General features: G+C 43.1%; 1 protein-coding gene across 2 annotated transcripts in view; it reads left to right on the top strand.

The window, feature by feature from the left end:
* Nucleotides 1–18,303, top strand: part of MAPK4 (mitogen-activated protein kinase 4) — a 100,854-nt gene that overhangs the window by 57,362 nt on the left and 25,189 nt on the right. For both annotated transcript variants that reach the window (XM_060761256.2, XM_067464655.1), the window contains one exon: nt 3,583–4,863. In XM_060761256.2, coding sequence (XP_060617239.2) covers nt 4,318–4,863 — 546 coding nt within the window. In that variant the 5' untranslated portion in view covers nt 3,583–4,317. The remainder of the gene's footprint in view (nt 1–3,582; nt 4,864–18,303) is intronic.

The following is an 18,303-nucleotide window of genomic DNA, read 5'->3' as shown; positions in this document are numbered from 1 at the left end:
TGTTCTTGAGGGGCAAATCAGGACATTCCCCCTCCCCCCTTGCTCTCCTGGTATGTCATTTCTATGAGCTGGGAGAGCTGGCCGAAGCCTGTAATGGAGGCTGCATAAGTTTTCATTGCTTTTCTAAGGGGTCTGAGGCTTCGGGGGAGGAGGGTAAGTATTCCTAGTTTAAAAGATAAAGGTTGTCCCCTGACATTAAGTCCAGTCATGTCTGACTCTGGGGTGTGGTGCTCATCTCCATTTCTAGGCCGAAGAGCCGGCGTTGTTCATAGACACCTCCAAGGTCATGTGGCCAGCATGACTGCATGGAGCGCCATTACCTTCCAACTGGAGTGGTACCTATTGATCTACTCACATTTGCATGTTTTCGAACTGCTAGGTTGGCAGAAGCTAGGGCTGACAGCGGAAGCTCACGCCACTCCCCGGAATCGAACCTGTGACCTTTCGGTCAACAAGCTCAGCAGCTCAGTGCTTTAACCCACTGCGCCACCGGGGGCTCCCTCCCACAGTTTGTTGTTCATTCGTTCAGTCGTCTCCGACTTTTCGTGACCTCATGGACCAGCCCACGCCAGAGCTCCCTGTCGGCCGTCACCACCCCACCGTTTACTGGGCTTATTTAGCCTGGTAAATTGTGGGAATGCTGTCTGAACTGCAGTATTCTGCAGTCCAGAACCGGAAACCAAGAAGGCATGAAATAAACTCGCTATCTAATTAATTCACTACAAACCAGGGTTTTCCTGGTTTGTGGCGAATTAATTCGGGACTGTCTAGAACATTGTCTGGACAGCCCCTCCTTTATTGTGGTAGATACCTCAATAAAGGTCCTGTCTGGACAGGTCCTGAGTCTTCTATTATTCAACCTGCTTGAAATTTTGGATGGGACAGGATTCTCTGTTATGGGCCAGCCTGTGTTTTGATGTCCTTCTAAGAACAGGAAATTGTGTGCAGCAGATCTCTTTCTCACTCTTGCTTTTCATGACTAAACAACTGTTGCATTTTTTTCACCCTACTGTTGGCCTCTCTTCATTTGGCACCGTCATGAGGTGCTATATATAGCCCAGGATCAGTCAGCATTGCAGAAATGCAAGATCTTTATCAGAGGCAGGTTTCCAATCACCTTCCCTTGAGTAGTACACACACGCCAGTCTGTCTGCAGGGATGAAAGAAACCACTTCAGGAGCTGAATTAGTCGGGCATTTCATTTGCTTCCTGATCCAGTTTAGTGTCAGAGTTGTTCCACTTCGGTTCATCTGCCCACTACCTGCATTTTGGCTTCTTCATCTTATGTCCGTTGCAAGGAAGCTGCTATGAAAACAAGATTGGGCCAGGTATCATACAAAAACATTTCTTTCAGTCTTTTGTCTGGCAAGGATTATATTCTGTTGATAGTCCTGGGACGTCTGTAAGCGTAAAGTCTGTGCGGAGCTGAAATCTTAATGAAGGGGTGGAATTTACGGCTATGTCTCAGTGCATCTAAAGCTTGGTTCAATGCTTTTGGGAGTGATAAGAAATGCTGTTGGCAGTGTATTCCTAATTGCATGCACAAATCCTTGAATGTAGTACTTCGCAAAATAAAACTGAACTTCAATATGTGATTTTTTTGTTCAAAATCATGGAGTTAAGAAAATTCAAAGGGACTGCAAGGGTTGCCTAGTCCAATTGCCTATCAAGCAGGAATGCTCAGCTCCTGGCCATGAAACCTGTCTCCAAAAAAGGACAATCCAGCACCTACTGAGGCAGTTTATTCCTTGGACAGTGGAATCCTATCACCTCTCAGCCTTCTTTAATCTAAACTCTCCCAACTCCTAAAAGTTTTCCATATATGGTTCCTTTTAGGATTTTCAGACCTTTAATAATTTTGGTTTCCTTTATTCGGGATTGTTCAATTTGCTCAAAACCATCTTGGACTGTCATGCCCAGAACTGGGCACAGTATTCCTCTGGTGAGGTCTGACCAAAGCAGAATGGAGTTCTTTTATTTCACTTGATGTAGAAATGATCTTCCTCCTAATCCAGTCTATAATTACATTGGCTTTTTTGGGTGTCCATATTACACTGTTGACTCATGTTTAGCTTGCAACACAAAGCATCTGCATTGTGGTCCTTTTCTGTGTGGCATTAGCTATTTCTTCTAGCGGTGAGCAGTTCGAATCTAAAGAGTGGGGTGATCTCCCACCTGTCATCTCCAGCTTCTCATGCGGGAACATGAGAGAAGTCTCCCATAGGATGGTAAAACATCTGGGCATCCCCTGGGCAATGTCCTTGCAGACAGCCAATTCTCACACACCAGAAGCGACTTGTAGTTTCTCAAGTCGTTCTTGACATGAAAAAAAAATGTCATTGTAGTAGTCTATAAAGATATTGCACAAGACTGGGCTCAGAACTTAATTGTGTGTCACCCCACTAGACACTTCTCTCCAGGATGAAGAGAAAACATTGATAAGCACTCCTTGAGTTTGGTTGGTCAAGCAGTTACAAACCCACAGAACAGAATTATTTAAGCCAGCAGTTCTCAACCTTCCTAACACTGCGACCCCTTAATACAGTTCTTCATGCTGTGGTGACCCCAACCATAACAATATTAGGTTCTTGTGGGTTTTTTCGGGCTATAGAGCCATGTTCTAGAGGCATTTCTCCTGACGTTTCGCCTGCATCTATGGCAAGCATCCTCAGAGGTAGTGAGGACCTCACTACCTCTGAGGATGCTTGCCATAGATGCAGGCGAAACGTCAGGAGAAATGCCTCTAGAACATGGCTCTATAGCCCGAAAAAACCCACAAGAACCTAGTGATTCCAGCCATGAAAGCCTTCGACAATACATAACAATATTTTTGTTGCTATTTCATAACTATAATTTTGCTACTGTTATGAATCATAATGATATGCAGGATGTATTTTCTTTCACTGATTTTTCTCCCAAGATGAGAAAAATTGATGTGCTAGAGCCAGCAGCTGAGGCCTTTCATAACCTCAGATAAAACATCATTACCTACTACATCCTAGGTAAAGGTAAATGTTTGCCCTTGACATTAAGTCTCTTTGTATCTGACTCTGGGGTTGGTGCTCATCTCCATTTCTAAGCTGAAGAGCCGGTGTTGTCCGTAGACACCTCCAAGGTCATGTGGCCGGCATAACTGCATGGAGCACCATTACCTTCCCGCTGGAGCGGCACCTATTGAGCCACTCACATTTGCATGTTTTTGAACTGCTGGGTTGGCAGAAGCTGGGGCTGACAGCGGAAGCTCTTGCTGCTCCCCGGATTCAAACCTGCGACCTTTCAGTCACCAAGTTTAGCAGCTCAGTGGTTTAACCCACTGTGCCACCAACTTTTGAGACTCACATCCCTCAAAGGGTTTGCATCCTGTGTTGAGAGTTGTTCAGATAGGAAAAAAGCTGTTTTGTGGGCATAGAAAAAGAAAGTGTGTGGGAAGCTTATGGGTGTGTGCTTTCAGTATCATTTAGTAAGAATAACACTTTAGTTTCTCAAAAGCTTATTGTTTATACTGTCCATTCTGTTCAGGATGAAAGGAATTGCATTATTATGAATTGTGTTAATCTCCTTGTGTTTTATTTTCTTTTGCAGGAGACGCTTCCGTAATAAGCAACCAGGAGATGAGGCACTCTGAAGATCAAACAATACATACATCAACAGATAAAGAATATGGAAAAATGGAAAGAAATTGAGTATTTAGATGAATGGCACTAAGATCAGCTGATGGGGATAGTACTTTTTTTCTTCTTTGAATGTGTTTCCTGATGATAGAATGGAAAACTGGTCTTGAATTTAAAGATACTTGGTATGAAGTTCACCAAATCGACATGGATCTACTTGTTTTGCATGGAAAATCATTAACCTGTTGAACATCTCTGGAGAATAAAATATTTCTGGCATATGCATTGATTTCCAACACTTGTCACGGAAGATCAGTGTCTAAGTAACCAAGGATATTTTCAAAGTCCTCCAAATTACATAGGTTTCACTGAGGCATTTTCCCAGAAACAAAGGGAATAAAAAAGATAGTTTTGAGATGCTGATGAGTCTTGACCTTTCCTAGATTAATGTGCTTGGGTACAGTTGTATCTTTTAGAGAAAAATACCTTTCCAAGCCTGTTGAAGAAAGTGTTTCCAAATCGACTTCACCTGCTCGTCTCTTCTGAATATTTTAACTCTTCTTTTGTAACTATGGGCTTCAAGCAAGGAAACTCAGAGGTTTTAATTGATACTCATAATGAGCCATTTTGTTTCAAACCACATTGATGATCTGGAGGTTCAGGGTCTCTGTTGGAATTTAATTCCTGAGACAAAGAAGATACCGCCATGGCGGAGAAGTGTGATTACATTGCAAACATGTATGGTTACGATTTGGGCTGCCGCTTTATCAATTTCAGACCCTTGGGCTTTGGCGTGAACGGGCTCGTCCTATCGGCGGTCGACAGCAAAAGTTGTCGCAAGGTGGCCGTGAAGAAGATCACGATCAGCGATGCACAGAGCATGAAGCACGCCTTCCGAGAGATCAAAATAATCCGTCGGCTGGATCACGATAACATCGTGAAGGTCTATGAGGTTTTGGGCCCCAAAGGAAGAGACCTTCAAGGAGAATTGTTTAAATTTAACATGGTGTACGTCATCCAGGAATATATGGAGACCGACCTGGCCCGTTTGTTGGAGCAGGGACCGCTCTCTGAGGAACATGCCAAACTTTTCATGTACCAGTTGCTCAGGGGATTGAAGTACATCCACTCAGCCAATGTGTTGCATAGGGACTTGAAGCCTGCCAACATCTTTATTAACACAGAAGATTTAGTGTTGAAGATCGGCGACTTTGGATTAGCAAGGATTGTGGATCAACATTATTCGCACAAGGTGAGCCCCTGTGGGGTATTTTTTAACCAATCTTATTCATGTTACTGTCTTTACTTACTTACTTAGGTGATCCTTCGTTGTCCAAGTAGGAATGTCTTCCAAGATCGGTGTACTGGCGGTGGGTCCATATGATAAATAATAATAAAAAAACCTGTCTTTTTAGCTCCTACTAAATTAATTTAACACATTCTATTTTGTGATCAGATGCTTGACTGCATCTCCCTGCTTCCTTTGCCATTGGGTATGCTGGCTGGGGCTGCTGGGAGTTGCAATCAAACAACATCTGAAGGGCCACAGTATTTCAAATTGGCCATGTTCGCTGCGGACTCAAGCTGTACCCCAAAAGAGTGATCTTCCCCAAATTTGCTGATATTACATCTTCTCATTAATTAAGAAGAAAGACCAGATGGAAGGAATAAAATTGGGATCATTTTACTTGGAGCAAGGAAACTGTTAAAACAAAGCTAGAAGAATGGCACCTTATGGCAAACTTTGTCCACCTTGCCCCATCCAGTGGAATCATGTCCTCAGCATGCATCTGGCTTATAGGCATGATTTCCCTGGATAATAGCAACAGATGGACAGAATGTGGAATGTACGCTATGCTCAGCAATATTGTGGTGGCATGTTTTCCCTGTAGCTAGCAGTATATTTGGGATTTTTCTCTGATATGACCCTGTTTAATGGTAAAAAAAGAGAGAGATATTTCCCACTGGTGTCCTGAATTCTTGGAAGTGCATGCCTATTGTTTATCCTGGCTAGGGGGGAAACAATGCAAAAGCCAGAACTCTAACTTTTGGTTGACTGTGCTCAGGTATGCGGAGCATCCAAAAATGAACCAGATGACTGCCAATGGCTACTTTAATATGTGAGGTCATGGTCATGACAGTTTTCCATTATTTCAAGTCATGTGTACAAGGAACTTGAAGCAGATTAGGGTTGCCCAATGACCCAAGGATACCTACATAGCCTCCAACTGTTTCAATCTGGCTGGTTAATCCTATTTTCCAATTACTTTTGAAATGTCCCTGTTTCTCTCACCTCCCACTTTTCCTTTAGTCCAGCTTATTTTGATAGCTGCAAAGTATGTTCACAGTGGGTTGTTGTAGGTTTTTTCGGGCTATATGACCATGTTCTAGGGACGCATTTTCTCCTGACGTTTCACCTGCATCTATGGCAAGCATCCTCAGAGGTAGTGAGGTCTGTTGGAACTAGGAAAAAACTGTTTATATATCTGTGGAATGAACAGGGTGGGACAAAGGACTATTGTCTGTTGGAGCTAGGTGTGAATGTTTCTCCCATAGCAGAGCATCTGATGAACCAACCTGGACACAGCATATTATTTGAGAACTGGACCACTCCAACAACCACCATGTCAGACTGCACAGAGAAGCCATTGAAATTCACAAGCATGTGGACAATTTCAACAGAAAGGAGGAAACCATGAAAATGAACAAAATCTGGGCTACTAGTATTAAAAAACTCTAAAATTAGAACAGCACAACAACAGAGAGGAAACAAACAAGGACATCTAATCACCTCTCAACAAAAGATTGCTCCAGGCACTGCCAGGCAATCAAATGCTAATCAAGGTGGTCAGTTGAAACATTCACACCTAGCTCCAACAGAAAATAGTCCTTTGTCCCACCCTGGTCATTCCACAGATATATAAAACCTTTTTTCCTAGTTCCAACAGACCTCACTACCTCTGAGGATGCTTGCCATAGATGCAGGCAAAACATCAGGAGAAAATGCCTCTAGAACATGGCCATATAGATCAAAAAAACCTAGAACAACCCAGTGATTCTGGTCATGAAAGCCTTCAACAATACATATGTTCACAGTACTTGGTTCAATTGAAATGCTTGTGGTGGTCAGATTGAAAGAAAATAGAGAAAAGCTATTTGATTATGTAAACATGCACATGCATGGTGGGAACACCCCCCCCCCCCCCACACACACACACACACTCTGAGCCTGTGTGATCATATGACCAAACATAGGGCGCATCTACATTGCAGAAGTAATGTAGTTTGACACCTCTTTAACTGCCCTGGATCATTGGAATGGAATCCTGGGTTTTGTAGTTTGGTGAGGCACCAGCATTGTTTAGCAGAGAAGGCTAAAGATGTAAAACTACAACTCCTGTGATTCTATAGCATTGAGACAGGGCAGTTAAAGCAGTGTCAAACTACATTAATTCTATAGTGTAGATGCACTCGTAAAGTGATATGGAACATGTGCCCACAGCAGAAACTCTCTCTTGTGCTTATGTGACTATATGATGAGGGGTCCCACATGCTTTTCAAACTGATTTAGAGTTTGGATTAAAAAGTGGCAAGTGGCAATAAAGGGTTCAATCCGGGACAGAACACTACACAGCGGAGCTGAAATACAGCCCTGTCTGTTTTTAAAAGCTACCACTCTGTGAGCATTAAGAAAAGAATGCATTGATTACTGAGCGTTTGCCAGGAATGAATCATGCCCGACCTGCATTATCTTCTTTTTTAAAAGGATTCCTTGGGAATGCTGGTCTCACAGGATGTTACTGCGTGATGCTTGTAAACTGCGCTGGAAGCTCCTTACCCATGAGTGAAAATACTTATCATTGCATGACGTTGCACTAAACTCATTGCAAACCAATCTTCAAGTTATTGTCGAAGGCTTTCATGGCCAGAATCACTGGGTTGTTGTAGGTTTTTTCAGGCTATATGGCCATGTTCTAGAGGCATTCTTTCCTGACGTTTCGCCTGCATCTATGGCAAGCATCCTCCGAGTTAGTGAGGTCTGTTGGAACTAGGAAAAAGGGTTTATATATCTGTGGAATGACCAGGGTGGGACAAAGGACTCTTGTCTGCTGGAGCTAGGTGTGAATGTTTCAACTGACCACCTTGATTAGCATTTGATGGCCTGGCAGTACTTGGGGCAATCTTTTGTTGAGAGGTTTGGGTTTTTTTGGGGTTTTTTTGCCATGTCAGGAGCGACTTGAGAAACTGCAAGTCGCTTCTGGTGTGAGAGAATTGGCCATCTGCAAGGACATTGCCCAGGGGATGCCTGGATGATTTGATGTTTTTATCATCCTTGTGGGAGGCTTCTCTCATGTCCCCGCATGAGGAGCTGGAGCTGATAGATGGAGCTTATCCGCCTCTCCCCGGATTCGAACCTGTGACCTGTCGGTCTTCAGTCCTGCCGGCACAGGGGTTTTACCCACTGCGCCACCGGGGGCTCTGTAGAGAGGTGATTAGGTGTCCCAGTTTGTTTCCTGTCTGTTGTTTTGCTGTTGTAATTTTAGAGTTTTTAATACTGGTAGCCAGATTTTGTTCATTTTCATGGTTTCCTTCTTTCTGTTGAAATTGTCCACATGCTTGTGGATTTCAATGGCTTCTCTGTGTAGTCTGACATGGTGGTTGTGAGAGTGGTCCAGCATTTCTGTGTTCTCAAATAATATACTGGGTCCAGGTTGGTTCATCAGGTGCTCTGCCATGGCTGACTTCTCTGGCTGAAGTAGTCTGCGGAGCCTTTCATGTTCCGTGATTCATGTTTGTGCAATGCTGCGTTTGGTGGTCCCTTTGTAGACTTGTCCACAGATGCATGGTATACAGTAGATTCCTGCAGAAGTGAGAGAATCTCTCTTGTCCTTTGCTAACGTAGCATTTGTTGGATTTTCTTGGTGGGTCTGTAGATAGTTTGTATGTTGTGTTTCCTCATCAGCTTCCCTATGTAGTCAGTGGTTCCCTTGACGTATGGCAAGAACACTTTTCCTCTTCAAGTTGTGTTGAAGCAATAGTTTATGAAAAATGGGCAAATCTTGTTTTATGGCTGTGCAACATGCATGCAAACTGACTTCCAAAGCAATTTCGGCAATAAGATAATCCAAAGCCCCCAAAATAAATGTTTTAGAGCAAATCAAGCCATAACTCTGCCTAGAAGTGAAAATTACTAAACTGAGAGTGTTGTACTTTGGACATAACATGAGAAGACATGATTCGGTAGAAAAGACAACAATGTTTGATAAGGAAGAAGGCAGTAGGGAGAGAAAGAGACTGCATTACAGGTATAAAGCTTGTGCACGTATCTGTTTTAGCTGTTTTCCTTTGGCCAATCTGGCTTCTTCGGTTTGGACGGATAACCGTAATGGCAAGGACCCAGCCGTCACAATTTCCCATCCGTAACGGGACTACGTGCCAGCCAATCCTGGCTCTTCCTCTTTTTGGGAGCACGTGGAGCACAAAGAGGCTGCTGCTGAGTGCTCCTCCTCACACAGGTTTTCCCTGTGAGCATGCCTGTTGAGCCAATCAGAATAGAAGAATGCCGCGATGTTTCTTACACAAGCTGTGTCTGCTTCCATAACTCCGTTGCTGAAACCCAGGCTCCCTTGAAGGGAAGAAAGGAAAGGGTCCCAGGAATAGAAGGGGGAGCCTCGTAAGTTCCCAATTGCTGCCAACATGCTGGATCTAACTGTATTTTTTTAATGCAGACCAAAAAAGGCTATCCAGCTACCCACCTGTTTTTGGGAGGTACACAAAAAGGGATACGGGGTTTACCGGAATCTGGCCAGAAGAAACGGGTTGAGGTTCAACCGAAAAGCACAAGCCTAATAGGTATTATTATTATTGTTGAAGGCTTTTCATGGCTGGAATCACTGGGTTGTTGTAGGGTTTTTTTCGGACTATATGGCCATGGTCTAGAGCAGGGGTCAGGAACCTTCGGCTCTCCAGGTGTGGTGGACTTCAACTCCCACAATTCCTTGAGGCTCAGCATTCACCTCAAAGGCTTACCTTGGCCTCAAGGAATTGTGGGAGTTGAAGTCCACCACACCTGGAGAGCCGAAGGTTCCCCATGCCTGGTCTAGAGGCATTCTCTCCTGACATTTTGCCTGCATCTATGGCAAGCATCCTCAGAGGTAGTGAGGTCTGTTGGAACTAGGAAAAAGGGGTTTATATATCTGTGGAATGACCAGGGTGGAACAAAGGTCTCTTGTCTGCTGGAGCTAGGTGTGAATGTCTCAACTGACCACCTTGATTAGCATTTGATGGACTGACAGTGCCTGGAGCAATTTTTTGTTGAGGGCTGATTAGATGTCCTTGTTTGTTTCCTCTCTGCTGTTTTGCTGTTGTAATTTTAGAGTTTTTTAATACTGGTAGATTTTGTTCATTTTCATGGTTTCCTCCTTTCTGTTGAAATTGTCCACATGCTTGTGTATTTCAATGGCTTCTCTGTGTAGCCTGACATGGTGGTTGTGAGAGTGGTCCAGCATTTCTGTGTTCTCAAATAAAATGCTGTGTCCAGGTTGGCTCATCAGGTGCTCTGCTATGGCTGACATCTCTGGTTGAAGCAGTCTGCAGTGCCTTTCAAGCATGTGGGCTATTTCAACAGAAAGGAGTAAACCATGAAAATGAACAAAATCTGGCTACCAGTATTAAAAAAACCTCTAAAATTACAACAGCAAAACAACAGAAAGGAAACAAACAAGGATATCTAATCATCTCTCAACAAAAGTTTGCTCCAGGCACTGTCAGGCCATTATATGCTAATCAAGGTGGTCAGATGAAACGTTCACACCTAGCTCCAGCAGACAAGAGTCCTTTGTCTCACCCTGGTCATTCCACAGATATATAAACCATTTTTCCTAGTTCCAACAGACTTCACTACCTCTGAGGATGCTTGCCATAGATGCAGGCGAAACGTCAGGAGAGAATGCCTCTAGACTATGGCCATATAGCCCGAAAAAACCTACAACAACCCATTATTACTATTATTATTATTATTATTATTAATAATACCACACTTTTTCTCTCCACAAAGGAGACTCAAAACAGCTTTAGGTACATAGACTAAATCAAGGAAGCCATGATCCTGAGTTTGCAAGACTTGAACAGTTGTGTTGATTTAAAAAGTGACTACCAAGTCTCTCTCTCTCTCATAGGCTTGCCATAAGTCAAAGTCAATGTGGCAGCAATTAACACCAAAACAATTTAAATCTATTTTAATATTGATATTAATATTTTGTTTTTTGCTATATTGCATTTGTTTCTAATAATTGGCCCGCTTGAGTCCCAGTTTTCAGAAGGAATCTGGATATAAACCAAGTTCCTAATTGCAATCTTGACAACCACAATACAGAACAGCTTATTAATGTGAAAAATTCAGTCACATCAAAGCAGTGTTTAAAATGCACAACCTGCTGATTCAGTGGAAATTTTTTAAAAGATACAGATATTGTGCACATTTCAGGAGATATAAACATTAGTAAATATTTAATATTATCAAGGTCCTTGCATTTAATGATGTGGAACTAAAGCAGAGCCTTCTGATGGTTTTGCTCTGTGATTCAAAACTCCTTATGGTCAAGGTTTTCTAATTAATGTTCCTCTTACATTTTGTACACAGAGAATTGAGGGCTTCCTGCCATCCAATGAAACACTAGGCATTTGCTATAGTGATATTATACAATGCCATGCCAATTAATTTTAGTGGGAGCAAGATTTGCTTTAGCTGTCCCCCCCCCCCCCCTCAACTCTCTCTCAGAAGTCAGCTGTTCTTACAGTAAAGCCTAATTAATGCCACTCCTTTGAAATGTGAGATTCTGAATTTCATCAGATGTTTGGAACCTAATTGTTGTAGAAACTGTGTGATTTCTGTGATATGCACTACACTTATCTTAAATCATCTGATGGTGCACTGAGATCAGAGCTTGGAAAGGCTACTTTCTTGGACTACCCAAAATTGGAATGCTAGTTGAAGGATCCTAGGAACTGTAAGGAACCCCCAGTGCTGCAGTGGGTTAAACCACTGAGCTGCTAAACTGGTTGACTGAAAGGTCACAGGTTCGAATCCAGGGAGCAGCATGAGCTTCCGCTGTCAGCCCCAGCTTCTGCCAACCTAGCGGTTTGAAAACATGCAAAATGTGAGTAGATCAATAGGTACCGCTCCGGCCACATGACCTTGGAGGTGTCTATGGACAACGCTGGCTCTTTGGCTTAGAAATGGAGATGAGCACCAACCCCCAGAGTCGGACACGACTGGACTTAATGTCAGGGGAAAACTTTTAGCTTTACCTTAGGAACTGTAATCTGAAATAATCATAGACTCATAAAGTTAGAAGAGACCCCAAGGGCCATCCGGTCCAACCCTCTGCCATGGAGGAAGACACAATCAAAGCACTTCCAATAGATTTATTTGTTTATTTATTTACTATTGTCATGTCAGGAGCAACTTGAGAAACTGCAAGTCGCTTCTGGTGTGAGAGAATTGGCTGTCTGCAAGGACATTGCCCAGGGGATGCCTGGATGATTTGATGTTTTTATCATCCTTGTGGGAGGCTTCTCTCCTGTCCCCGCATGAGGAGCTGGAGCTGATAGAGGGAACTAATCCGCCTCTCCCCGGATTCGAACCTGTGACCTGTCGGTCTTCAGTCCTGCCGGCACAGGGCTTTAACCCACTGCGCCACCGGGGCTCCTACATTTACTAAATTTATATCCTGGGTTCTCAACCCCGAGGGAGATTTAAGGTGGCTTACAGTACAGACAATCATTCAATGCCTTAAAGCAATATACATCCAATATACAATTAAAAAATGTTTCAGTTCAAAATGTAAATGAGACTAAGAGCATTCAAACATATAAAACATTGCAATTACAACTATAAAACCACATTATCCACAATCATAGGCCTTTCCGGTAATCATTACACATAAATCCAAGTCCATCTATTACACTGTGTTATTTGCCAAAGGCTTGATCCCAAAGCCACATTTTCACCCTCACTCTGAAGGTCAGGGGGGAAGGGGCCGATCTAATATCCCTGGGAACAGAGTTCCACAGCTGAGGGGCTACCACTGAAAAGGACCTGTCTCTCGTTCCCAGATCCAGCCTCTGCTTTTAAAATAACCCTCCAAATTATGAGACTCTACTACATTCCCAGGCACCATATTCCATGGCCCATACTGAACAGAGGCATAGTTGTCTGAAGGTGCATCAACACTAGAATGAATGCAGTTGACACCACTTGCAATATTCCTCCTGGAATCATGGGGGTTGTATTTTAGATGGTCTCTAGCTTGCTCTTCCAAAGAATTCTGGTGCCTCATCAAACTACAAAGCCCATTGAGCCATGGCAGTTAAAGTGGTGTCAAACTGCATTAATTCTACAGTGTAGATGCACCCAGACACAACTTCCAAGCAGGAAGACCATGTGTTACACATAGTTTGTGGTCCATACAGTCTCCAAAGTGCAAATGAAGCATGATGTTGTGGAGGAGCCACTCATGGGAAACCTGAGCAAATCATCGTGACTTTAGCCAGGACGAATATTACCAGAACACCCACTGAAGATTCACTCATCAGAATCACGGACACCTGCTATCACCCATTAACGTATATCGAAGACTGCCATGAGTAATTGGTGCAGGTGGGCAGCAATGGTGCCTGTTCTGTGTTCAACCATGTGCTTGTCTTATCTCTCAGTTCCAGGGATCAGAGAGAGGTTTCTCCTGTAGATGAGAACACGGAGAGGGGAATGGTGAGCCTTGTGCTGCCATCTCATTGCATCTCTGAGCACATTTCTTGCCATATGGCAGGGGAGTTCCTGGTTTGTAACGCCTGCTTCTTCCCTCCCACAACCAGATGTACTGAGTGAGCAGAAGGGTGTCCCATGTTTTTGTCTTAACTTGTGGAAAGACACGTCATTCCTCGTAGGCACCATTCCCGGCCTCTTCTACTCAGTTCTGGCTCAATTCCTCTCCGCTGTGTAAAATATTCTGTCTGTTTTTCATGCAAAATAAAAGCAAGATATCTGTTGAAATCCAGTTGTAATAATAATTAAGATTTTGATCAGAGGTGGCAAATCCCAGGTTGAATCCAAACTGTACTGATATTTTTAAAAAACTGAATATAAAATATATTTAGAAAAGAAGAAAATCCCAGGCTTGGGAAGCTTAGGTAACAAAGCCATGGCCTTTGAAGAACACTGAACAGATACACAGTGGGTAGCACAGCGGGTTAAACTGCTGGCTGCAGGAAAGCTGCTGACTGGAAGATTGGCAGTTCAAAGCCGTGAGTCGGGGTGAGCTCTCGACATCCCTAGCTCCTTCCAACCTAGCAGTTTGAAAGCATGCAATGCAAATAGATCAATAGATATCACCTTGGCTGGAAGGTAAAAGGGTGCTCCATGCAGATATGTAGACATGTTGGCAACACAATCGGAGATGTCCATGAACAACAGGCTCCTCGGCATGGAAAAATGGAGCAACAGCACCTCCCGATGGCAGGAGTTGTGTGACGGTGCGAGTGGCGCCACTTATGTATAGAACTGTTAGTTGCAAGATTTAAACTGTTGTATCATGCTTAATCCTGCCCCTTTTACCCTGCTTATGTATAGTTGTATGGATTGGTTACTTATAGCTGTCAATCAGTACTGTTTGGCTCCACCTCTTCCTGCAGGAGGGGAGTGCTTCCTTTTTCTTTTCATTCTGCCATCAGAGTTCCTACCATATGGATGTGAGTAAGAGGCTTGACTCTAAAAGACCCAGATTTAAATTACCTCTTAGTATCAGTTCTGAGGTTTTTTACCCTTGAGACTAGTGCTTCATGTTCAGACCAACCTGAACAACGTTGGAAGTCTCAAACGCCTTCAAACCGGTTCTTTTGGCACCAAAGGAAGATCCTGAGTCTTCAAACATAGGCCATCTGAACTGGGGTTGTGGTTTGCTCTAGCATTCACAGCCATTGAGGAAAGAGGCTTCTCAGCTTCAAACACCTTGGACCCAGGACTAACTGGGACTGTAACGTATATTTTCCTTCACCCCTCTGAAGTTTCCAGCTCATTGCTTTAAAGAAATAACTCTTTGTGATAAATAAAACTTGTTTTGAGTTATTTACAGCGTTTTGGGTTTTTGAGAGATCCAGTTTCCTATAGGAGGGCAAGAAGCAATCCCCTGGGGGAAAGATGCCACGTCTATCCCTCCTTTATTAAGAATAATAGCCCTCAGGTGCGACGGCACAAGTTGAGCATTGCCTCTAGATGCTGGAGATGGAAAAAGGGGAGACCTTTTCCCTTTGTCTGTGTTGTATGTCAATGTTCAGTGTCTGTGTAAAAAGGCATTGAATGTTTGCTCCATATGTGTATTGTAATCCGCTCTGAATCCCTCTGGGGAGATAAAACGGAATATAAATAAAGTGTATTATTAAACAAAGTGACAAATTGCAATAGACTTGCAAACTCCCCAAATAAAACAAGCAAACAATATAAAAACAACATCATAGACATTGGGAAAAATTGTTTTAAAAAATGAAAATGTTTTCAAAAAAAATGTTTTGCTCCCAAATGCTCCAAAGTGTCTACCACAGGGTGCATTTCCACTACATTTTATGCCCCTTGAGGCCATTTAGATCAAGGAGATACATTTTTGAACCTCCCAACATTATGAAATTACACCTACATCTGAAGAGAAATGAGGGTTTCATCTTTTCAAGAGCAGATATGACTTCCCTCCCCAAGTTATTAAAAACATTTCTAGAGGTCCAGAGTTGTGTAAGTTCAAGGCTTCAGAAATTTGAGAAGAAAGCCAGCAGCAACTGTACCCTTCCAAAATATATTTTACCTAACCTTTTAATTAATTGTATCTAGTTTGTTATTTGTAGAACGTGTATCTTTTAACTGTGTACTATATCTATTTCTTATATAAAATGTATCTAAACTGCAGTATAGGAATGTATCAAAATGTGGTTTAGAAATGGCCATCCCTCCATGATCCTTCTAAAATAATCCCCTAGAATTGTTTTACAAACATCCTTTGAGTCTTGCACCTTTGTTTTCTGTGCTTCATATTTTGTCTAGCAGGGAACTGGACAGTTGAGCTAATCAAAAGCTCATCAGCATATCAGTGTTATTGTTTTCTCCCAGATCATACCTTCCCTTTGGCGTCTCTACAGCTGATTAGTCCTTCACCCCGACCAATCCCCACCAAGAGAACCTCTGCCTTCAGGTGGTAACATCAGCAGAGCTTTCAGCCAATCCCAGCATGGATCCAAACCAGCCTCCATTCCAATAAGTGGGAGAGGGAGGTTTGAATGGCTGTTAGAACTGTATAAGATGTCTTGCATTTTTCTGTATCCTTATGCCTGTACATTGTGAGACAAGCCACTTACACTCACATCTGTTTTGGCCAAATTGTAATAAACCTCTGTGACTTGTCTTAAACCAGGTGGGTTTGTTCTCTCCCCTGGCCTAGCTCATTTAGCTTATGTTTGCTGGGAATGCATCATCTTAACTGTGGATCTGTAATTGGTTAAATGGACGAACCCAAAGGGTGCTCACCAATGCTTCCTCTTCATCCTGGAAAGAAGTGACGAGCGGAGTGCCGCAGGGTTCCGTCCTGGGCCCGGTCCTGTTCAATATCTTTATTCATGACTTAGATGAAGGGTTAGAAGGCATGATCATCAAGTTTGCAGATGACACCAAATTGGGAGGGATAGCCAATACTCCAGAGGACAGGAGCAGGATTCAAAACTATCTTGACAGATTAGAGAGATGAGCCAAAACTAACAAAATGAAGTTCAACAGGGACAAATGCAAGATACTCCACTTAGGCAGAAAAAACGAAATGCAAAAATACAGAATGGGGGCAATGATGCCTGGCTCGAGAGCAGTACATGTGAAAAAGATCTTGGAGTCCTCATGGACAGCAAGTTAAACATGAGCCAACAATATGATGTGGCGGCAAAAAAAAAAAAAAAACAATGGGATTTTGGCCTGCATCAATAGGAGCATAGTGTCTAGATCTAGAGAAGTCATGCTACCCCTCTATTCAGCTTTGGTTAGACCACACCTGGAATACTGTGTCCAATACTGGGCACCACAATTCAAAAGAGATATTGACAAGCTGGAATGTGTCCAGAGGAGGGCGACTAAAATGATCAAGGGTCTGGAGAACAAACCCTATGAGGAGCGGCTTAAGGAGCTGGGCATGTTTAGCCTGAAGAAGAGAAGGCTGAGAGGAGATATGATAGCCATGTATAAATATGTGAGAGGAAGCCACAGGGAGGAGGGAGCAAGCTTGTTTTCTGCTTCCCTGGAGACTAGGACACGGAACAATGGCTTCAAACTACAAGAGAGATTCCATCTGAACATGAGGAAGAACTTCCTGGCTGTGAGAGCCGTTCAGCAGTGGAACTCTCTGCCCCGGAGTGTGGTGGAGGCTCCTTCTTTGGAAGCTTTTAAACAGAGGCTGGATGGCCATCTGTCAGGGGTGATTTGAATGCAATATTCCTGCTTCTTGGCAGGGGATTGGACTGGATGTCCCATGAGGTCTCTTCCAACTCTTTGATTCTATGATTCTACGTGGTCCTAGATGAAATCACGAAGATTTTGTTTTGCAAGGATCAGGCTGTCTCTGCCTAAGTATATATCAGTAACTTTCAAGGTGATATAGATTATTCAGAACCAGGTTGTGTAAGCGTGTTATGGTTGAATCCTGTTACTGCATCACTTCAATTCCCAGTTTGGCAATTTGGTTGAGGAGATGCACACTGATTCTGGAAAAGTACAGAGAGAGAGAGAGAGAGAGGGAAAAGGAAGTTCAACACATTCTTTTTTGCTCCTGCAAGGATGCTGGCTGGGTCATACAGCAGCTGTCATGTTGCATTAGCTTGGGGAGCATTTCTAACTACACATGCCGTCCAGAGCAAATGCAATGCTGCTTATAATATGAGCAACGAGAGATTGGTGCTGGCTTCTTCATCAGGCAACACTCTTCCCACGAGGCCTGTGTGCTTGCTCCTTTTGCATGCACAATGAGCTAGATTGCCATGTATAGCAGGAATCCAGAGGTTTGCGGATTTCTTATCAGTGCAAAAAAGGATTTTAGAACAAGTGTTGTAAAATCATGCTGTCATCAATCCTGAATGTTTCTACTTGTGTATATTGAAAGAGGATTTTCCCCTTTTGTTTACTAAGAGCCATTGTGAGATATACAGTAGGACTACCACGTTTGCGGGTTTAACTTTTTTATGATCACAAGATTCTCTTGGTCTCTAGCATGAATCAACAATCAACTTCCACCAGAGGTTCACCATACAATTGCACTGGAGGATCTAGAAATACCTAGAAAGCTGTTCTCTCTAGCAATCTCTAGATACTTCACCATAAGTCTGTGGTCAACTTTCAGTGGAAGTTCACCATGGAGCCAAGCTGAAAAGCCTAGAGATTCTTGGAGAGAACATTTAGGACCTTATCCCACAGCACGGTACCCCATCTCTGATGCCCTTTGCATACTGGATCCTACAAGTCCCATTGCATGACACAACTCATAGACAGAGGATCTTCAGACAGTGTATTTTGTGAGATAGGTGAGAATAGATTCCAGTGGTCTTTAATTTCTCCTCGTGCATCAGAAGAATGGCATTTGAGGTGTGATGATATACCTGTCTGTGGCGCACTGAC

Source organism: Anolis sagrei, chromosome 2, assembly GCF_037176765.1.
Source record: "Anolis sagrei isolate rAnoSag1 chromosome 2, rAnoSag1.mat, whole genome shotgun sequence".
NCBI lineage: Eukaryota > Metazoa > Chordata > Lepidosauria > Squamata > Dactyloidae > Anolis > Anolis sagrei.
Note: the sequence above shows the minus strand (reverse complement) of the source record. Positions and strands in the feature narration are given on the sequence as shown.